This window comes from Chiloscyllium punctatum, chromosome 5 (genome assembly GCF_047496795.1).
Source record: "Chiloscyllium punctatum isolate Juve2018m chromosome 5, sChiPun1.3, whole genome shotgun sequence".
Taxonomy (NCBI): domain Eukaryota; kingdom Metazoa; phylum Chordata; class Chondrichthyes; order Orectolobiformes; family Hemiscylliidae; genus Chiloscyllium; species Chiloscyllium punctatum.
Window position 1 is genome coordinate 117849486 of NC_092743.1, and position 23616 is coordinate 117873101.

The 23616-nt window shown below is 42.0% G+C and overlaps 1 protein-coding gene across 4 annotated transcripts in view; it reads left to right on the plus strand.

The window, feature by feature from the left end:
- The window catches only part of LOC140477383 (collagen alpha-1(XV) chain-like), a 262607-nt gene that overhangs the window by 185270 nt on the left and 53721 nt on the right, over window positions 1-23616 (plus strand). For 3 of the 4 annotated variants that reach the window (XM_072571192.1, XM_072571190.1, XM_072571188.1), the window contains 5 exons: window positions 300-335; window positions 5548-5610; window positions 12656-12691; window positions 14577-14651; window positions 14750-14815. In XM_072571192.1, the coding sequence (XP_072427293.1) occupies window positions 300-335; window positions 5548-5610; window positions 12656-12691; window positions 14577-14651; window positions 14750-14815 (276 nt within the window). The remainder of the gene's footprint in view (window positions 1-299; window positions 336-5547; window positions 5611-12655; window positions 12692-14576; window positions 14652-14749; window positions 14816-23616) is intronic. The other variant, XM_072571191.1, reaches the window with a different exon arrangement.

Genomic DNA, 23616 nt, shown 5'->3' on the forward strand with positions numbered 1-23616 from the left:
CATAAGTGCTGGGTAGAAACAGACCTTCTGATCACATGATCCCCTTCCTTGAGGAAAATGACTGACTACCTCGAAGCCATCACCCAGAGAAGACTGAATTAATCAAATCTCTGTGAAGGATTACAAGCCCAGACTGACTAAACAAGACCCTTGAAAAAGTATAGAACTGTGCTTTCCCATCACACAGTGGCAATGTAGTTATGACTCAGAAAGCTGCTTTGCAGACTATGGAGCTTCCTTGTGCCTGCAGTCTTCAAATATTTGTTCAACAAGTTGCCTTACTGTCTCTTTGTTTGTAGGGTGTAAAGGGCGAACCAGGTTCTCCAGGTGAAAAAGTAAGTGCGACCTATTTAAGAGATCTTTTAAAACTCCATGTTTCTCTCATTATGACTTTCTGAGCAGAAAAGATTGGAACAGAACCACAACAAAGATTGGATCTGCAGAGGGTAGTGGGAGGATGGGGATCTTGTGTTTCCAAAACATCAGTGAAGTGAAAGCAGACTTTCAAAAGCACAAAAAATACCGCAATGTAAGGTTCTACAGTCTGAAGTGCAAGTGGATTACATGTATATAATGACATATAATGACATATACTTCCTCTCCACAAACTCTACTACTTGTTTTCAGAACTTTGTCCTTTTTTAAATAAACATTTTCATTGTTGTTATGGGAACTGTCACGATGTTACTGCATCCTCTGGCCATTATGTAGAGCAGGCCTCTGGAGTCACTGCTTCCATCTCATTTGGTTATAAAGAAAGTATATCATCTGACTGTGGGCAAGAGCTCTAGCAATTGTTTGTCAAGACAAAATGCATTTTCTTTGGATATTGTCTTTGCCGTTGATTCTATTAACCTCCCTCACAGTCACTTTAAGCTGCGATTTAGGAGCTGTGGTATAATACAAAAGCCTAAACATAATCTCCATTCTGGACAGTGACCTCTGTTATTGTCTGTCTCTACATCTATCTCCTTCTGCCTCAACTATTCTGAAACTCTGGTTCATGGTTTCATAATTTTAAGGTTCCATTTGTGCAATGCTGCTGTAGCTGACTTCACCCCTCTATAAGCCATTCGAAGCCCCATACTCCCATTCACCACCTTCCTCTCCAGCTTGTGGTTTAGTGTGGACTGGAACTGTGAACTGACTGCACTGTTCTTGTCTTGCCTCAGCCATTAGATCTTTGGAACCAGCACACTTACTCTGTTCAACTAATACCAGGTTCTCCTCAGTTTCCTGTCTGTCTTCGAAACCGTTTATTCAGCTACTATGCCCCTTCTCATGTCAACTCCACACCCCACCCTTTCACAAACTTTCTCAAAAATCTTCTTCTTTGCACATGCCTTCAAACCCCTGCCTACAAATTTAAAGAATGTTGGAAAGGGGGACTGGAAATTCTGTTCCTCAGTTCCATCTAAAATTGAGAGATGAAGGGGGAGAAAGTTGAAACATTTGGATGGATTGGAACGCCTCACCCACTTGCAGTGGAACGACCCCTGGTCATGCAAATGTGGGGTCAGGGTCTGGGCCCTTTCTGATCCTGCAGTGGAGTTCTCCAACTGAGGTTTCCCCAGTTACACCCTCAGTTACACACAGTCATGAGACTGCCTTGTGTGTAGAATGAGCCTCTGCCCAGCCAACTGGGGCTGGGATTGAATTCCTGGTTACTGGGTTCTGCTTTGAAGAGGAGAATCTTCCTGAGGTGTTGTTCAGAAAAGCAAACGTATCCCTTGTTAATAATGGACAGCAGTAAAGATCTGGCAGAGTAATTGTGCCCATTAGAATCCTGAAATGCCTTGGGGTTGGGGGAAGGGGGTTGCTGGGCAGTCCGTACTACTTTTTTGAGACCAAGAGAACAGCTGTGGAGTTTTCTTGTGAACTATCTATAACTCTTGAGAGCACAGAACAATGATGCAGGAAACTTGGCAGTCGTTATTATGATGGATTTATGCTCATTCAGCTGCCACTATTCCGTTTTAATAATGGGATGGAGATTATTTTGTATAAACACAGGCACTATACAACATTACTCTGAACAAGAGTGATCACTGAACTAGTTTGTATCATTTTTAAAAATTGGAGAGGAATCTTCCCAATTTTTGTTCCCAATTTGACCTGATTTGTATTGTTGTGACTTTTCTCCCAGGAGTTCAGATAGTTTTTAGGTGTGATGGAAAGGGCATGTTTGATATACAAGGAATCATAGTTGTGTTGGACAAGCTAGATGGACCAGTGAGTGTTTGCCTGTCCATCAGTATATGTACACTTATATAAAGCTGCCAGGTTCCTGTCATCTAACTCATCCTCCCTTGAGCTGGCTGTCAAGCAGATGTGTGAACGTGAGACAAACTGACGTTCCTTTGATTTCCACCTCTCCTACTCGGAAGTGGCTTCATAAAGGATGCTATCTGATGCAGCCTTGGTTAAGAAAATCCTGTCCTTCAAATTAATGATGGAATCCCACCTGATACCTCATCTCATAGAGTCATAGAAAGTCAAAGCCTTTCCCTTGTCTGTGAGGATAAGTCGGGGGTCTGATGGAATACTTTTCACTTGCTTTAATGGGTGCAACTGTTAAAACAGTCAGGAGGCTCAACATTAGGAAGTGTGCTTTGATAAAGTATCTTTCGAATAAAACACCACTGACAAAATGATGCACTTGAAGCCGCGTCCCTATATGTTAGCCCATGTAACATACTCCACATCCTCCAGGCTCTTGTTAAGACCGATGCCTTGAAACTTATTAACAACACTTACTATGTACGTTGTTATGATATCTCAGACTAACAAATAGTGTGCGCTCTATGCTTACTTATATTACTGTTACATTCAATACAATGCTAACTGGCTGACCGCCTGGAACTGAGGTGGAGTCAGGTTTAATTAAGGGATTCAAAAGTATGTCATCTGACTGTGGGCAAGAGCTTTAGCAATTATTTGCCAAGACAAATGCATTATCTTTGGATATTGTCATTGCCATTGTTGTCCATTATTAACAAGGGATTCCATTAACCTCCCTCGCAGTCACTTTAGGCTGTGGTTTAGGAGCTGTGGTATAATACCAAAGCCTAAACATAATCTCCATGCTTGACAGTGACTTCTGCTTCTATCTGTCTGTCTCTACATCTATCTCCTTCTGCCTCAACTATTCTGAAAATCTGGTTCATGGTTTCATAATTTTAAGGTTCCATTTGTGCAATGCTGCTATAGGATGATATGTGGAAAAAAAACACACAGAGGTATGAGGATAACGCAGAAGATTAGCACCAGATAATCATGCTCATTATTGGTGCTCAAATGGACTAGTGCGGGCACACCAGGCCAGATGGACTCTTTCTGCTCCATCAATCTCCAGAATCAATGTGAAAAAGCCATGGGTGCTTGGGGTGATCAAAGTAGAGGGTGAAAGTGTTCAGAATGCTGGCCTTCATTGCTCAATCCTTTGAGCATAGGTGTTGGGACGCAATGTCCAGATTGTACATGTCTTTGGTCAGGCCTCTCATGAAGTACTGTGTGCAGTTCTGGTCACACTGATATAGGAAGCATGTTATTAAGCTAGAGTGGGTTCAGAAAAGATTTACCAGAATGTTGCCAAGAATGAAGGGTTTGCATAAAAATAGATTGGAATGTCTGGGACTTTTTCCACTGGAGCATAGGAGGTTTGAGATGTGACCTTATTGAGGTTTATAAAATCATGAGGGGTATAGATAAGGTGAATGACAAGGGTCTTTTCCCTAGGGTGGGGGAGTTCAAAACTAGGGGCATATTTTTAAGGTGAGAGGAGAAAAATTTTAAATGGACACGAGGGGCATTTTTCTTTCACAGAGTGATTCGTGTGTGGAAAGAACTGCCAGAGAAAGTGATGGATGCAAGTTCAGTTACAGTGTTTAAAAGATATTTGGATTAGTTCAAGAGTAGGAAAGTTTTGAAGGAATATGAGCCAAGCATGGGCAGGTGAGACTTGTTTAGTTTGGGAACATGGTCGGTGTGGACTGGCTGGACCGAACAGTCTGTTTCCAGGCTCTCTGACTCTATGACAAGAGTCCATGGTCTGATGTTGTTGAACCTATCATCCAATGCTGAATTCTGTCAAATGCCTAAGTGGAAAATGAAGTATTGTTCCTCCAACTTGTATTCAGCGGAGACAAGCCCAGCCTGAGCAAGCTTTCCTCATCAGCTAACCTGCTCATTCCAGGTATCAATGTAACAAACCTTCTGTGATCTGTCTCCAATGCTTCCTTAATTAAGGAGACCAAAACTGTACACTGTACTCCAGATGTGCTCTTAAAATACCCCATATAATTGAAGCATGTCATCTTTACTTTTACATTATAAAGATATCATTTCGGTTTTCTTCTTAATTATTTGATGTACTTGCATACTAAATTTTAAGAATTCCACACCAGAATATCTGGATCCCTCTGCATCTGAGAATTCTGCAGTCATTCCTCATTTAATAATACTTTGTTCTTTTATTCCTCTTTCCAAAATGAATAATCTAAAGTCCAAAGATGTGCAGGGTTTCTGGATTAGCTGTGGTAAAAACCCCATGCAGGATTATGGGGGTAGGGTTGGGGGCCTGGGTCTGGGTGGGATGCTCGTCAGAGGGTCAGTGCAAATCTGATGGGCCGAATGGCCTCTTTCTGCATTGTATTCTATGATTCTAATGATTCTGTGACTAACCGACCAACTGAGTGACTGCTTAACTGAGTGTGATTTGGAGATCTTTTATACTAGTGTATTCACATGTCATGATGTCTTTTAGCTGTCTTAAGGCAGAGTACTTTTTAGACCTATGCAATAATACAATGTTCTTGATACACATTCTATCCACCGACATAGCTACCATTTTCATCACTGGTATATATATTCTGGTTGCTGTGAAATCCATCGACAATACACATAGAAACCAGCTGCTGTGACTTCTTCAACAGCATCACGGAAACACATCACGTCTGATTCTTAGAAAGGCAAGAGTAGCTATTGTATGGCAATATCAACAGCTCTGACAAATCACACATCCATCATCCTTCCTTTGTCAGTGTTTGGTCAAAATCCTAGAACTCCCTGCCAAACGACACATGCTCCAAAAAGGACGCCTGACAGCAACTATTGAAGGGCAACTAGGAACAGGCAACAAACACCTACTTTGCCTCCAATTTCCATATCCTCAGAACAGCAGTTTTAAAAAAGAAGTTAAAACTTTGCATTTTAAGTTTCCATTCCATGTACAGAATAAGCTGAGCTCCCATAGTAAAGTGACATTTTACTGGAACAAATATAAATCACGGGCAGGGATCCCACAATTTCTTGACAAATGCTCTCTAGCAGCACTCGACCAAGGACTTTTCTCCTGCCTGTGACTAACACAGACATAAAGAGCAGCCCACAGGCTGTTACTCAGTCTGCAAGAACATTCCAGCTCAACCTGCTCTTCTTCCATTTTGTCAATTAAATAATCTTCACTCTTCCTTTAAAAATTACTCTAGAATAATAAACAGGAGATGTTTATTGTTGTCTGACAACTGCATCCTATTTGTTTTTAAGGGACCTCCAGGTATCCAAGGTCAACCTGGACCCATTGGGCAAGCTGGCTTACCAGGACCTATGGTTAGTAGTTAATTAGTTATTGATTTATTGCCTGTATTTTCCTATTTGTTTCAACACTGTTGCAGTCCATTGCAAGAGTAGACAATAAAACCACTGTGGCTGCATAGAAAAAGCACAATTATTAGTTGCGCCATCTCTTCGTACAGTACTTGGTATGTGACCTGATTTGCTCCAGAGATCCCTTGGGCTCGGGCTGACGTTAGTTCAGATGAGAACAATTCTGCAAGCGTTGCTTGTTTGCTTATCTTTCTTACATGGATGATTAATTCAAAAGTATTGAAAGAAAGATTTGCATTTATGAAGTGCCTGTCATGACCTCAAATTGCCTCAAAGCACTCTGCAGCAAACAAAGTACATTTGAAGTAGAGGTATCGTTGTAATGTGGGAAATTACACACAGCAAAAGTCCACATGTAGCAAGGTATAATGAATAGATAATGCATTTTTGTGATTAATTGTGGGTAGTCTTATGATCAGAACGATAGGGAGAATTCTGTGTTATTTTTAAAAATAGTACCATGGAATACCTTACCTGAGTGGGTTAACTCAGTTTAACTCAGTGCACTGGAGGGTAGGCATAAATTATAACTCACTTAGCGCTCAAAACCACAAGTTGCTAAATCAGATGTGAGAGTGTCAAGGCTTACAGAGGAACAATCCATGGAAACAAGATGACAAAGCTTCCATGTCGCCATACAGTTCGAACAAAATGATCTTGCTTAATGTAAGAGGTGCATATGTCATTGAATTTACTGGTGACAATAAATAGTGTCACTGACTCAAAGTAGGCAGTTACCTCAGAAGCACTTGGATGGTATAGATGGGCACTGAACTCTGTTTTTCCCCCATGGGAGTGATTCTGCTAGCCTAGAGTGAGACCATAGAATCTGTACAGTGCAGACAGAGGCCATTTAACCCGTGAGAGTCTGCACTGACTCCAAATAAAATCCTACCCTATCCTCATAATCTAATATTTACCATAGTTAGCCCACCTAGCCTGTGCATTCCTGGACACTACAAATAAGTTGACATGGCCATCCACATATCCTGGTGAAAGTGAGAACTGCAGATGCTGGAGATTAGAGTTGAGAGTGTGGTGCTGCATCTGAGGAGGTCAGGCAGCATCTGAGGAGCAAGAGAGTCGACATTTCGAGCAAAAGCCTTTATCCAGACCACACAACCTGCACATCTTTGGACCATGGGAGGAAAGCCACGCAGACATGGGAGAAAGTGCAAACTCCACATAGATAGTCGCTCAAGACTGGAATGGAACCTGAGTCACAGTGGCACTGTGAGGCAGTAATGCTGACCATTTGCCATTACCCGTTAGGGCAATTTTAATTTCTTCCCTTTCCCCGAAGCAGGCTGCTCCAAAATGAGGGGAGAATCATTCCAAACGCCTTCCACAAAGCTGTTATTTTCTTTGGAGAGTCAGTGCAGACTCTCAGGGGCTAAATGGACTCTATCTACACTATAGGGATCCTATGATCATTCCAGGCTAACAGAATCAGTCTCATTGGGGGGACTCACCGCCTGGGCCAGTAATTATTGGCATCCCTAATAGGACCTTTAAGAGTCAACCTTATTGCTGTGTGTCTGAAATCACATGTAGGCCAGACCAGATAAAGATGGCATTGCTATGATATCACTTTGCCATGAATGTCCAACAAGAGAGTATCTCACCATCTCCTCTTGACATTCAGTAGCATTACCAATGCCAAACTGTTTGCCATCAGTATCCTGGAGGTTAACAAAGAACAGAAATTTAATGGAATGAGTCTCTTCAAATTCTACACCTCCAAGAGTAGATCAGAAGCTGGGTATTCTGTGGTGAGTAACTTATCTTCTGACTCCCTAAAGTCTGGTTACTGTTAAAAAGCCTCAAGTCATGAATATAATGGAATATTTTCCACCAAACTGGATAAGTACAGCTCCAAAAATACTCAAGTCCAACACCATCCAGGACAAAGTGGTTTGGTTGATTGGAAAACCATCCATGAACTTAAACATTCACTCCCTCCACCACCAACACCATAGTGTCAGCCAACGCATCAGACGTGCTACAGCAACACAACAAGATTCCTTCAATAATCTCTTCCAAACCCATGACTCCTACAACTTATAAGGCACATGAGAACATTTGCAAGTTCCTTTCAAAATCATACACCCTGCCAATTTAGAACTATCATTGTTGCTTCACTGTCATTCTGTCAAAAACCTGGAACTTGTTTCCTAACAGCACTGTGGGTGAACCCACCCCACACAGATCACAGCAGTTTGAAAAGGTAACTCACCACCACCTTCAAGGCCGTTTAGGAAAGTGCAATAAATGCTGGCCCAGCCAATGACACTCCTCAGATGCTACCTGAACCACTGTGCTTTTCCAGCACCCACAGCCCATGGCCCAGCCAATGACACCCACAGCCCATGAACAATTTTTTTTAAAAGTTGCCTGGGTTTGAGGCCACAATGAAAATCTTGACCAGTGCACTCATCACAGCCCAAGGACAGGGAGTAAGCCTTTTAGAAAGGACATGAGAAGATCTTTCTTCACCCAGGGAGTGGAGAGCTGGTGGAGTTATTTGCCACAGGGAACCATTGAGGCCAAAACATTGAAGACATTAGAAAAAGATGTAGGTGTAGTTCTTAGAACAAAAGATTATGGGGAGGAAGTGGGAACAGGATAAGGATAGTTGAGAGTAATCCTTGCATGTCTTCGTGGAATTTCAATACTTTGTGTAACTGTTTCAGCACTGCCCTTCCATAACATCAGTTCAGCAACATTTGCTGTGTGATGTTTCTATTTGCCCGAAGATATTTTGGCATCATCCATATGCCATGGAGGGGCACTCGGAGTAATCTAAAGGTTAGGAGGTTAAACAAAACCTCAGATGTGGTTCCCACAATTCTCTTAAAACTGCGCAGGAATAATCAAAACCTAATCTGACATATTGACTAAAGAACGAAACAAATCCTTATGTTGAATAAACAGTGTTGTTTCCAACCTATTACAAAGAGAAATTTTTAAAATTCATGCATGGGATGTGGGCGTCACTGACTTGGCCAGTATTTATTGCATCTATTCTTTAAGGATGATTTGATTTAGTTGTTACTTGACTGTCTATCTCTCTCTCTCTCACATAGACCCTAACAAAACAGTTTTATGAAGTGCTGAGCTCAACACTAGGACATGACTTTATTAAAAAAGAAAATTTCCTTTCCATGCTCACAGCAGAAAAACTCACCCACAAGAAATTTGGGAGAGATACATTGTATGGACCACATTGAAATTCCCTGCACCCTCACTATCGAGTGGAAAATGGAAGTTGGGGAGAGAAAACAGAGTTAATGTTTTGAGTCCAGTGACTCTCCTTCAGAACTAATAGCTTTTGAGAACAAGTAGTATTAATGTTGAAGACAAGGGATGGTGGTGAGGCTGGTGGAGGGGAGTGAGCTATGAGCTGATAGGTGTAGATGGAGCTAGTAGAGAGAGAGAGAGAGATAGCTGATAGTAAGCCAGTGAAGTAGAAAAGCAAGATAGGTGATAATGGAGATCATGATTGGGTGAAAATGAGTTGGCTGTGCTGAAACGAGCCCATATCATGCCATGACCTGGGGGTGGGTAAAGGACCTGGAAGGAGGTTTTCAAATTCTAAAATTATTGAACTCAAGTCTTCAGTCCTGAAGGTTGCAGGGTACTCAAGCGGAAAATGAGATGCTTACACTGAAGCTTTGCTGGAGCACTGCAGCAAGCCTGAGGCAGAAATGTTGGCCAGCGAATGCGGTGGTCTGTTGAAGTGACATGCAACTGAAAGCTCAGGGTCCTTTTTAAGGACAGAAGATAGTTGTTCCGCAAAGCAGTCACCAAATTTCCCATTATAAAGAAGGCGAAAACCGATAACCTCATGGCCTCACCAGTTTTTGTGTCATCTGTGAATTTACAGATCGGATATCCCATGTTCATGTCTGTTTAATTACTGTACATTATAAAGAAGAAGGAATCCAATGCCAACCCTGTTTTTCACCATTGGACACAAGCTTCCAGTTCCAAAAACAACCTTCAATCATCACACTCTGCTTCCTGCTAGTAAGTCTGCTTTGGATCCATGGGCACGGGGGCGCAGTGATTATCACAGCTGCCTCCCAGTGCCAGAGACCCGGGTTCAATTCCCGCCTCAGGCAACTGTCTGTGGGAGTTTGCACATTCTCCCCGTGTTGCTAAATTGCCCGTAGTGTTAGGTGAAGGGGTAAATGTGGGGGAATGGGTCTGGGTGGGTTGCTCTTCGGAGGGTCGGTGTGGACTTGTTGGGCCAAAGGGCCTGTTTCCACACTGTAAATAATCTAATCATACTCTGTGCCAGCTGTTGAATCTTGCCAGTTTTTAGGGAGGATGGGTTAGGTTGGTTTGCATGGGGTCAATGGTCATTTGGAAAAGATTGCCGTGTGAAACCAACAACTAGTCCTCACCCATGCAGCACCTTACATATTTAATACAAATTAAAATTTCATGCATCTATTCATATCAATGCCAGAAAATGATCTGCTTAACTAAGTAACATTACTGGAGGCTAGTTACAATATAATTTGTTTATTTGAAAAATGGCTCCATCCATATTGTTGTCCTGTTACTTGGTGGTTGTATGTGCATATAAAACCAATTGAAAAATTGGATGAGATGCAAATCTGGCAAAGCATTTGCCTGATAATTTTCACAAGAGTGTTGTCAGTTCATCAAGTATAACCAATCACATGGTACACCCTGTGGCATTTGGCACGTCAATTTTAAAAGATGCACGAATTGGGGAATGAAAAGGAAGGATTGGTGCACACCAGTGGAATGAACTTACAAAAAATCATTTGGAAATAACTTTTTCAATGACATTGATGTTTAAAGCAAACAGTTCAAAAATCAGCCTGGGTTTTCAACTTATATTGCAAAATGTGTTTAGTGTTACAGAGATATTGTTGGTTCTTGTTATACCTAGGACTATGTAATTTGAACTATTAAACAATAACCTTCCAAGGACACATGTTGGCACTTCCTTATCCCATGTGAACGATCTCAAGTTTAATTTGATAGCCATTATCACCAGCTCTCTCCTCCCATTTCCCAACCCCTCCTCCCAACTACTGGAGGTTCAGACCTGCTGACATAGACTAATCCTTAATGTTTCTTCCTGTTCATCATCTAAAGTGTCCAACATACCTGTGATTATATTTACATCCAATGTTACTTTGGAAATTAAGATGCTTTCCCCAAATTTTGAATCCTAGGCTTTTGAACAATTTAGTTGATGTAACAACAGTGGGAAATTGGGAGAAACCATGAACAAACTCCAATCTCAACAGCAATCCATCAACCAATAGAAACTCACAGAGAGTCACGTGTGGCAATACATCAGTCTACCCCACAAGAAATTGCTAACTAGCCTAAGTAGGAAATGCTCCATCACAGGGCAAACACATTTCCCAGAGTTAACAGATATTTTCTCAACAGCTACCGTTATTCAGTATCAAGGAAGTAACGCACTTATAATGGACTCTCGTAATGCCGCACTAATGAGAATGCTAAAGTTAATAATGTTCATGCTGTTGTGAGTGTGACGTTCACTGCTCAACAGCATCTTACTCATCTTTCAATTCAATTCTTAATTAGAACTGGAGCTAACTGTATCTGGACTCCCAATTAACAACATCTGGATTGGCATTGACCCAATGTGACTTCTGGTTAAAGTACTTCATAACACAGCTGTACTGTTTAGATTAGATTACTTACAGTGTGGAAACAGGCCCTTCAGCTCAACAAGTCCACACCAACCCACCGAAGCGCAACCCACCCAGACCCATTCCCCTACACCTAACACTATGGGCAATTTAGCATGGTCAATTCACCTAGCCTGCATATTTATTGGACTGTGGGAGGAAACCGGAGCACTCGGAGGAAACCCACACAGACACGGGAAGAATGTGCAACTTACACACAGCCAGTCGCCTGAGGCAGGAATTGAACCCGGGTCTCTGGCACTGTGAGGCAGCAGTGCTAACCACTGTGCCACCTTGCCACCCACTGAGCTCAGGGATAGCACTGTTGTAATGGCAAAAGCCAATGGGCCTGATGTAACTTATTTCAGTCTCAGAGTAACTAGTGCAGTCACACTTTTGACTGTGGTTCTGATCTCTTTGAATCCAGGGAATTTTCAGCAGAGTCAAGGAGATTTGAGGCAAAGAATATAAAGTGTGAGACTATTTGTTAAGCTGCCTTTATCAGTCATCACCAGTGATAAATATTTAAGTTGTCAACCATAAGAAGACATGGTTTTCTATCTCAGTAACACCGTTAGGCCGTTTTGTAGTGTCAAGCTATGCAGACGTTATTACTAGGCCTGTCAGATTACAGGACGTGTTTATCTGAAAACTGGCTCCAATCATATTGTTGTCATGTTATTTGGTGGTTAATTAAGGGCCTAAGGCACCAGGTAAACCTCCCAGTGACCTGGCTGAATTAAGTCATTCAGCAACATAGCCCATTCAGTGAAAGTCCAGTCATCCCTGATGATCCTGGAAATGTGGGACTCCCACATCTGAAAAATCACCTGGATTGCCCTCATCAGTAACCCTGCCAGAGTTTATGAGATAGCTAGGAAACCATCTAATCAACATGGGACAGGTCAATGGAAGTACCATCGCAGAGGCATAACCTGCCTCAATAATCATTGAGAAAGGAGTTGGCTGTCTCCCCCAGCAACCTTCCACACTGTCCCCTTATAGCTCAAAGCAATAGACCCTGACTATGTTTTATTTAAGAATATCATTTTCAGACCACCCATTTCTCCCAAAACCACCCCCATTCTCTACCACCACCACCATCTGAATTGTGAGCCCAACTTATATCCACCTGGATTTTTGAGGCCACAGTCTCTCCAGTTGGTCTGTATTTTGTACATAGTAAGGAAATAGATTCACTCTGCTCTACTCCCCTCTCTCTTTCTTTCAGCTTTCAAATGGGACTGTGATAAGAGTCAATACTCATGATTTATTTTCCACAGGGACCAAATGGTGAGAAAGGAGAACAAGGATTTAAGGTAAGACTTTGCCATTTATGTCAGTTATGGTCAGGTTATTAAGAAAGAGGAAGAATTGCACCCAATCACTGCCCCCATCACTATACAGGTCCTTCCTCAGAGAACACTGACTCCTTTAAACAGTTATCATATTTTAACATAATGGAATAGAAATTGGCCTCAGCTTGGCTTCTTTCAGAACATAAAGTAGGAGCAAAATTTAGACTTGGAATGGTGAGTGTTCATTCTTTATAGGCTTTGTTCCTTTGTGGTTTGTTGTCTAAAGTGTTAGACCCTTCAAATATTTTTACAAAAGGAAGCTAATTCCTGTTGAAAGACTCCAAACAGAAATTAATCATAAATGAGCAAGGTAGGAGCTGTATTTGCACAGCTCAGGAAACATCAGTGAGCCTCATAGCCAAATGTGAACAGTGGTGACCTTTTTTTTTAAACATTTAAACAGTCCAATGGAGGAGGGGAAGCCAGGTTTGGATTTGAACCCCCCCCCCCCCAATCTCACTTTGAGGAAGAATGAGAGAGAAACACCACTGAGGCAAGGCTGACCCTGTTGTTTAACAAAGCCAAGGGTGGTCCCATGAGTTGACAGGAAATCATGGGCAGTGTGGCGCCTGGATCAGGGGGACACATCATCTACCGAACAGAATGCTGAATATATAGAAGCAGGTTGACGTGGGTTAGCTGGCCTATGGCACTCTCCTGCTGTAAGAGGACAGCAGCAGAACAGGAGAGAGGTCAGTGGCAGAGAATGAAAATGAGCAGTTGACCACTGGTGCCACATGTTTGCTGTATGTGTCCCACCCGTGCCTTAGCACCCAATTGCAGATACAAATGTAAAACACTACAGAACAACACTCAACATATCCAAGATGTACAGGGTGGGTGAATTGGCTACGCTAAATTGCCTATAGTGTTCAGGGATGAAGAGATTAGGTGCAGAAGACGGGTAAATATAGGGTAGGGGAATGGGTCTGGGTGAGTTACTCTTCGGAGGGTCGGTATGGACTTGTTGGGCCGAAGGGCCTGTTTCCACGCTGTAGGGGTTCTATGATTCTATATCAGTTAGTCTCCATTGAGGGAGAAACAAATTTAATGTTTACAGTCGGTGACTCTCTTGACTAGCTGAGTATTTCCAGTATTTTCTAATTGTCTGCTAATCCAAAACCCAGTTGTCTAAGTACAGATTAATAATCTTATTCAATATTCAATTTACCTTGAACACCATGATGCTGCTCGCTGCTATTTTACTTGAGCTATTAAAAACTAATTTTCCGAAGGACGTGTGTTTCCACTTGGATGTTCACAGACTGGGTTTACTTGCCTCAGTCATGACCTGGAACTTCCAGCTGGGTCCAGGTGGACTTCACAGGAGTCAGAATGGCTCCTCCACCCAACCCCATTGCCAGGTACAGCTCATTCCCAGAACCTACCTGAGCAGCCAGATACAAATGAACTTTTCACTCAGATAAAGTACCTGTGGTACAGTGACCAGTGCCAGCACATAAATGCTGTTGGTCTCCAAGGATCAACTTGCATTGGCTCCTGGTTGCACTATGGGTTCCAAAATGGGCAAAAGCCAAACACTACATACTCCCGCTCAGCCTTACATCAGAAAGAAGTATTAAGGCTTTCATGCATGGGAGCAGCTAGTAGAGGGGTATTTTTAACCAGAGAATAATGAGGACATACCAAATGAAGGAAGTAAAGTACTAAATTGTAGATGAGGCAAATATGGAGTTTTAAACAAAAGTACCAAGGACACTCGATTAACTTTAACCCACATAAATACATTTGCATGTGGTGCTGAGGGCTTTAAAAATGAATTGCTCCTCAAATGTTATGTATCGCATTATTTCACAAAGTAGAATTTATTTATTTAATGTCACAGGGTGAACGTGGTGAAGATGGTGTTGGTAGGCCAGGACCTCCAGGACCTCCAGGACCTGTCGTGTTACTACATGAGGTGAGCAATGCAAAATCCTGTGAAAATCTTTGATGGTTTTCTGCTTTGGGATGATCCCATTTCCAAGTCACTCTTTCCAATGTCACTCAATATTCTAGTTACTGATGAACAACACTGAAGGACATCTCAACTTGAATGGAATCCAACTACTTCCTGCATTGCCCGTGAGTGTTTTCTCCTCAAACTATTCATGTGTTTTGGTATTTTACATCTATTTGAGTCATATTGTGAACTTCAACTTTAATTAGAATTATTTTAATCTTGTACTCTAAATTCCTTATTTGAAAAAGTACCTATAATCACTAACCACTGAATTTAACATTTTCTCATGTAGTGATACCACATTTATTTGAGAATTGGTGAGGATTGCAATCCTCTTATACTCAGTTCCCATGCCTGCAGCAGGTGTAAGCATTTATCCAACAGCAAAGTTCATACTGGCTCTAATACACTTTGTGAGGATATCCTCAGATAAACATTAAAAGTTAACATTTTGATTCCTGGGAAGGGCAGCTTTGTGATTTTTAAAATCTTTTCACGAAACAAATGAAGACAAAATTTTCTTTCAGCATCTTTGCAACCTCCCCAGACAGCTGACAATGTGGGATTGCAGATATCCTGTGACCTGGTATGTCCAAATTTCCTGCTTAAAGAGCAGCCAGAGAGATCACCGAGGTGCATCAAAAACCCCTACAGATTTGATCACGGGAAGATTCCAACACAAGCCCCATTATCAGAAACAGAAATTGCTGAAAAAGCTCTGTTTTTGTTTCTGATTTACAGCATCCACAGTTCTTTCGGTTTTGCCCACCATCAGAATATTCAGTTTGCCCTCTGCTTGGATCCTCCGGGTCAGAAAGGAGATAATTTGAGATCAGACAACTGGGGTTGACCCCTCCTGCCACAGTATCATAGTAATGCTGGGTCTGCACGGAATCTGGATCTATTCTACTCACGTTGGCAACCTGGTCTGCATTGCTTCCTCTTCACCATACATTCAGCATCCCTGATCTGAACAGAGGAACATCCGTATTGCGAACTTCCTAAAGCTGGACACTTTTTTTTTGATGGGGAAATGCTGGTTACCTAAAAGACTCAAAAAATTGTGACTGCATTTCGTGTCTTCAACCCAAGCTGTTACAAAAAAAATCAAGCAATTTTATATTATCATTATATTTAAATATAAATGTACACAACTAAATCCAGTGAGAAGAAATATTGGTTTGGAATGTTAGCCAAGGATAGGTTTAAGGTGAGAGGAGAATGATTTAATTTGGACACACTGGGTGGTGCGTGTGGGGAAGGGGCTGTCAATGGAAGTAGTAGAGATGGGTACAATTACATTTTAAAAGACATTTGGACAGGTACATGGAAAGGAAAGGTTTGGAGGGATTTGGACAAAATGAGGGCGAACGGGACTAATTCAGTTTAGGAATCTTGGTCGGCATGGACATGTTGGGCCGAAAGGTCTGTTTCCGTGCTGTATGATTCTAAGTTTAAGTCTAAGTCTACTTGGACAAAATATTGATAAGCTTCCCACTGCTCATGCTACCAGTTAACTCTACACATTAAAACACTGGTGTCAAAATCTCCAGTAATAGGTCTACCCCTCTGGTCCCCAGTAAAGAGCTTGGCAGGCTGGCCACTGAAAAGCACTCGCATGAGTTGCATCAAACTTATTCAGCTCAGGTATCAAATTGTTCAGTCTATTGCAAAAGGTTGACACAGTTCCAAACTTCCATCATGAGGCCACTATGAGTCCATTTATCATGTTCTTTCCCCTAACCTTTCCGGAGTACATTTGTTACCAGTGAAACTTTAGAACTGGTTGGTAATTTTGTTTCAAAACAAAACTCAGAGGAACATATAGAACATAGAACATAGAACATTACAGTGCAGTACAGGCCCTTCGGCCCTCGATGTTGCGCCGCCCTGTCATACTAATCTAAAGCCCATCCCACCTACACTGTTCCATGTACATCCATATGCCTGTCCAATGACAACTAAAATGCACTTAAATTTGGCAAATATACTAGCGTTGCAGGCAAAGCATTCCATACCCTTACTACTGTGCCACCGTGGTACAGTGGCACAGTAGTTAGCACTGCTGCCTCACATCGCCTGAGACCCGGGTTCAATTCCCGCCTCAGGCGACTGACTGTGTGGAGTTTGCACGTTCTCCCCGTGTCTGCGTGGGTTTCCTCCGGGTGCTCCGGTTTCCTCCCACAGTCCAAAGATGTGCAGGTCAGGTGAATTGGCCATGCTAAATTGCCCGTAGTGTTAGGTAAGGGGTAAATGTAGATGTAGATGTAGATGTAGGGGTCTGGGTGGGTTACGCTTCGGCGGGGCGGTGTGGACTTGTTGGGCCGAAGGGCCTGTTTCCACACTGTAAGTAATCTAATCTAATCTAATCTACTCTCTGAGTAAAGAAACTACCTCTGACATCTGTCTTATACCTATCTCCCCTCACTTTAAAATTGTATCCCCTTGTGTTTGCCGTTGCCATACTTGGAAAAAGGGCTGTCCCTGTCCACCCTATCTAACCCTCTGATTATCTTGCATGTCTCTATTAAGTCACCTCTCAACCTTCTTCTCTCTAACGAGAACAGCCTCAAGGCCCTCAGCTTTTCCTCATAAGACATTCCTTCCATACCAAGCAACATCCTAGTAAATCTCCTCTGCACCCTTTCCAAAGCTTCCACATCCTACTTATAATGCGGTGACCAGAACTGTACACAATACTCCAAGTGTGGCCATACTAGAGCTTTGTACAGCTGCAGCATAACCTCCTGGTTCCAGAACTCAGTCCCTCTATTAATAAAGGCCAAGACACTGTATGCCTTCTTAACAACCCTGTCAATCTGGGTGGCAACTTTTAGGGATCTGTGTACATGAACACCGAGATCTCTCTGCTCATCTGAACTCCCAAAAATCTTACCATTATCCCAGTACTTTGCATTCCGATTACTCCGTCCAAACTCCATTTGCCACCTTTCAGCCCAGCTCTGCATCCTATCTATGTCTCTCTGCAACCTACTACATCCTTCATCACTATCCACAACTCCACCGACCTTAGTGTCGTCCGCAAATTTACTAACCCACCCTTCTAAGCCCTCATCCAGGTCATTTATAAAAATGACGAACAGCAGTGGACCCCAAACTGACCCTTGTGGTACGCTGCTAGTAACTGGACACCAAGATGAACATGTTCCATCAACTACAATCCTCTGTTTTCTTTCAGCAAGCCAAGCCAATTAAATTCAATATTTAAGTAAATGAAGCAAGTAAATTAAGGTTGGTCACATTGACCCAAATTAATAATCGTATATTTGACTTGCATCTTTGGTAAGGTAGGAAAATAAGTATTGATTGTGTTAGAATGAATGCAGCATGACGGCATGGTGAGTTCAATTACTGAATTAATTGAACTATTTGAATTTAAGTTGTGACTTCTTTGTACTTTGCTGCTGGTTCTGTTGACTGTCTCTGCCGGACTCTGCTCCTAATCAGAAAAGTACATTTCATTAACCCCAAAAACGTTTGACCTGAGTTTTATATGGATTGTATTCAAGGGCTGCTTTGAATATAAATATTGAGATAACTAATAGGATTCTATTTCCTTAGACCGATATATTTGAGGAGTGTAAATTGTGGAATGTTGGTGACAGAATCAGGGTCCCACGATTCCTTAGGTGAGGGATCAATTGGAATTTCACAACGAACAGCCAATGGAAGGGTTAAGGAACAAAAAATTTCAACCCTTGTGCTGGGTGCGAGCAGAATATAATTTGCTTGCCCACAATTTGTATGTGATGAAAACACATTATGTAACACAATTTGCATAATTTACATAACCCCAGTGCCGGGGTTTAATTTACATTGCCAAAACTGGTAGTCATCCAAACATTGCCCGCAGACATTGCTGACTTAGTCAGAGCACTGCAAACTTCAAGGTTATGGGAGAGCCTCGCTCATATAGCCATACACTATCGGCAGATTATAGGAAGGCTGAGGATGAGGACAGAGGATCTCTTCCCAGTACAAGAGCTTAGATAACTTCCCCCATTTGACCTTTTCCACTAATCCCACCACAGAATATAGGATCCAGGGGCAATCTTCTACTTTCTGTAATTTTCCTAGTGCCTGATATGCCTGTGGAATGATATGTCTAAGCATCTGCCACACTAGTGAGACCAAAGAATCAGACTCGAGAGTGACCTTCTGGAAATGGTTAAGAATCCCATTAAATCTCTTTTCTCAGTAGAAACTAAATCACAGTCTGGGGAAGATAGAATTTGTCTTGATGTTTCAAACTTCAGTCAATTTTTAGTATTCTTGTACTCAAACTAACAAGTAAATCTGATTGACCATTAGTGGTCATTTAGAGGATTGCTGTACGATGTTTCTTTAGGGTTCTGAGAATTGCATCTTAGAAAGGATATCGAACTTGGAAAGTTTTTTTTAAGAGATTCATCGTAAAGCTACCAGGGCTCTACTATAAAAGGAAGTTACATAAACAAGGCCTGTATTCCCCCTAGAATATAAACAGTTAAGAAGTAATGTCATTGCCATGTTTAGAATTTGAAAGGAATTGATAGGGTGGATAGAAAGAAACCTTTTCTCCTCGTGAGGGTGTAGAGAATACTCAGGAAAGACATTAGAAAACACTTCTTTGCACAATGGATCACGGATGTGTGGGAGTTCTTTCCCAAAAATAAAGAAATAAATGCTATTTTAATTAATAAATTTAACTCTGAGATAAATAGCTTTTTGTTAACCATGAGTATTGGTGGAAAAAAGTTAAGGAAGTGTGTGGAGTTAGAACACAGATCGGCCATGTTCTTGTTGAATTGAAGAATAGATTTGAGGGGCTGAATGGCCTACTTCTGTACTCTGTGCTTGCAAATGAACCAGTGAAGCTTCCAGGATAGGGAATCCCATAGCCTGGGCCACACCTAGTTATTGTCTTCAGTTTATGTTGGGGAATGAATTAAGAAATGATATTAATATAAAGGGCAATGGATATGTGAAATGTATCATCATCCTACCCCACCAACCAAATAGGCTGTAAACGCTGGGTCAATTTATTGAAATGTTCAAAACTGAAGTTTTGCTGGGTAAAGGCATCTGGGGATATGGAGTCAATGTGGGATAATAGAGTTGAGGTATGAATCAGCCATAATCTAATTGAGGAACAGATGCCTAGGCTGTACTACTGTTTCTCATTGTTCCACAATAGCTGCAATGAAATTTGGAAAAATATACAGTGTCCCAATGAGTGCATTGAAGGTGTCTCTCATGTTCCCACTCAATATATTCTGCACAGTGGTTACCCACATCTGCACAAGCTGTTTATGATTTTTCCACCCTGCTTCAGGGGGTTGAAACTTACAGGATAATGAGCACAGAGGAAGAAAACTTGGGACGCAAGTGTGTGAAGTGAAAAATTATCTCCATCCAATTTCTGAGCTAAGGTGTGTTTCTCTCTGCTCTCAACTTAGCTCAGAGCTTTTGAAAATTGCAACAGTACAATGCCCCATAGCAGACAGAGTGCAAAGAAAGAGTATGGCTACAGCATGCAGTGCTGATGTTCTGAGCAGTAACTCTAGAATCTGTTAACTTACCCACAAGTGTACTACTTGGACTTCACCTTTCTGTTTGAGGCTTCTCTAACTGCAGCGGTCATCACTTGTTAGAAAGTAAAGGCACAAATTTCTTATGTCTCCCTGAACCTTTTTATAAATTGTCACAAAGCCTGGTTTGTAATGGTGAGTGGATCAAAGGATAATGTTGCTGCATTGTGGTTTTTTTGCAATGTAGAAGGATGCTGAATGTTTCTGGTTGTGGTCCAATATCCTGAACCAAAAAGAAGAATTTCTGGAGCAGAATCATGAATCTTCAACTCATGTCCGGTCGCTCCTTAAAGCATCTGTTGTCTTTTGTGAAGTATTCTAAGTCACACACGGTACATATGACTCTGCTGGTGCTCTGAAAAGAGTCATTTGATCTATTTGGATGCTGCACCATGGTAACATTCAGGGCTGTTTGCGATTTCAACAACAGAGAACAGCTGCGTCAAGTGATTCCCGGGAGATTTTAACAAAGAATAGCTTGCAATAGCCCTGAGCAGGATTACAAGCAATGTTTACCGTAGAATTACACTCTCAAGACATACATATCAATTTCATATTTTCCAATTCATCTTCCATATGTGCATAATGTTTTTCTCTATATAGATTCTTCATTAAGTATTGACTAATCACACCTGACAAAGAAAGATTGTTCTTTACGATACAGTCATGATGACCTTTCTCTGCCAACTTTCCTTCTTTTGCTGCAGCCAGCAAAAATGTAAGATTAAAGAGAATTTTCCTCACCTTCTGGCTGCCTTCCTGCCTCAAATTTGTTTCATCAGAACAAGATGTTCACAGCTCCCATAACTCTGGCTTGCTATGGAGTCCCACCCACCTGCTACCAGCCGTCTACTTTGGGTCCACTCTGAAACCTGACCTGTCACCCGGCTACCCAGGAGTCAATTTCTCTTTTATTCTATTATTGAAATTAGTGGCTGACAACCCAAAGGCAGTAACAATGGATGACTGATGTATCATTCACGGGAGAATTGTCTGAGTACTATAATGCAGGCTGGAACTGTGAAGTAACTATTCTGGAGAACATGAGGGCTTAGAAAGACAGAACTATCAATGGGAAGAACTTTACTGTTCAGTAATCACTGTCTAGGGTTTTGTTAACTTGGATATACGTTCTTCAGAGATAAACCTTTTAAGGTAGAATATATGGGTATTTTAAGGAATAACAAAATAGAGTTAACTTTGTATTGTTTCCAAACCTTTCCACCACCGGGAATTTTCTTTTGTCATGCCTGGATCTATTGTAGACTAATTGATAGAGCCTGATTGCTGTGATGAGTCAACAAGCTGATTAATCATTGTGTAGTAAGGTCACCAGCATGATCGAATGTGACTCCTTCAATTCTATACCACAGGAGGCTGCAAATGTTCAGCTGTTGGCTACTTTCAGGATAGATTCATGGCACTGAGGGAATCGAGGAAAATCAAGTTGATGTCAAAGTTCAGCCAGGATTTTATTACAGAGCTGAGAGTATGGGGTTCTGCTGTGTCTCTTTAAGTACCCTGGCCTTTTCTCACCTAACAATTCTAATATGGTGGAAGCTTAATGTCTTTAATTATGTCTGCAAGGGCAAAGCTTGAGAACATCATTTTACATACCAAAGCTCGCACTCTTCCAAAAAACAATCCCACAACATACATTAACTGAATTCTGATCAATTGTGCAGTTTAAATAATCGCACGCAACTACACATCTCGGCAGGAGGCTGAGATTTCTGTGAGGTGAGCACCATTTGAAGCAAGACTGAATAATGTAAGGGGAATGTGCATTCTGCCTTTAGCAGGTGCTTAAACTACTTGGAAAAGAACATCTGACATGGAAGAAGTGTGCAGATACCACCGCAGAAAAACAGAACATGCTTCAATGTTCACCTGCAGGGACAGCCCCAACACTGCTTCGAAAGAAGTCATGAACCACTTTTAAGTTTGTTGCTGTGTGATCTACTGGCTCTGCCTGAGAGTGTGGAAAGGTGTTGTCGTCTGCAAAGCTGCATGAGTGCAGTGGAGGTGCTCTGCAATTTGACGAGGTTGCTAGCCTGCAGAAGTCCCATACACAGCCCTCCTGGTTCTCTGTTCAGAGGGAGTGTCATGTACTTGCCCCTCCCTCGCATAAGCAAATGGCAGGCACCCCCCCACCTTTAGCTGCGAACTCCTCTCCCAATCTTGGTCCTGCCTCAGTGAGCAGTCTGTCCTTGAAGTTGTCTTTGCTTGTTCTCCTAGTCAGGCTACAGGCCAAGGAGGAAGGGTAAATGCAGCAGCAATGTCTGGGAGTAGGGGGTCAGTCCACAGTGCTTGAAATTAAAACCAATGCCATCACCACATTCAGCACGACCCCCTGTCAATTTCACCAAGTGTAAATTACATGAGAAATCCTCAATGTTTTTATACGTACAAATGGAGATGGTAGAAATTGTTCAGCTTCTGGATTAATGGTGCTGGAAGAGCACAGCAGTTCAGGCAGCATCCAAGGAGCAGCGAAAATTGACATTTCGGGCAAAAGCCCTTCATCAGGAATAAAGGGAGAGAGCCTGCACACTTCAGGCTCTCTGCCTTTATTCCTGATGAAGGACTTTTGCCCAAAACATTGATTTCGCTGCTCCTTGGATGCTGCCTGAACTGCTGTGCTCTTCCAGCACCACTAATCCAGAATCTGGTTTCCAGCATCTGTAGTCATTGTTTTTACCTCAGAAATTGTTCAGCTACAAACTTGATAGTGGTTAATGTTTATTCTTTCAATATAATGCTGGAGCTGTCCCAACAGATGCATATTTATCCTGCATGTTTAAGAAATGACATTAACTGGAAAGGTAAGGCGACAAATGGAAGCACTGCTATTATATCAGCATTATGTAATGACCAGTGCCAGTATGGTGGCATGGTGGCTCAGTGGTTAGCACTACAGCCTTACAGCGCCAAGCACCCAGGTTCAGTTCCAGCCTTGGGCAATGTCTGTGTGGAGTTTGCACATTCTCCCAGTGTCTGCATGGATTTTGTCCGGGTGCTCCAGTTTCCTCCCACAATCCAAAGATATGCATGTTACGTGAACTGGCCATGCTAAATTGCCCATAGTATTAGGTGCATTAGTCAAAGGGAAATAGGTCTGGGTGGGTTACTCTTCGGAGCGTCAGTGTGGACTTCTTGGGCCAAAAGGCCTGTTTCCACACTGTAGGGAATCTAATCATCTGCCTACTTTACTTACTCTGCACACTCTCCTCACACTCCCACTAACACTCTCATCGAAACAACATTTGGTGTGAGCTGCACTGGACGTGTGTGCCCTCCATTCCGAAATAAAATGGCACCTGTATCAATGA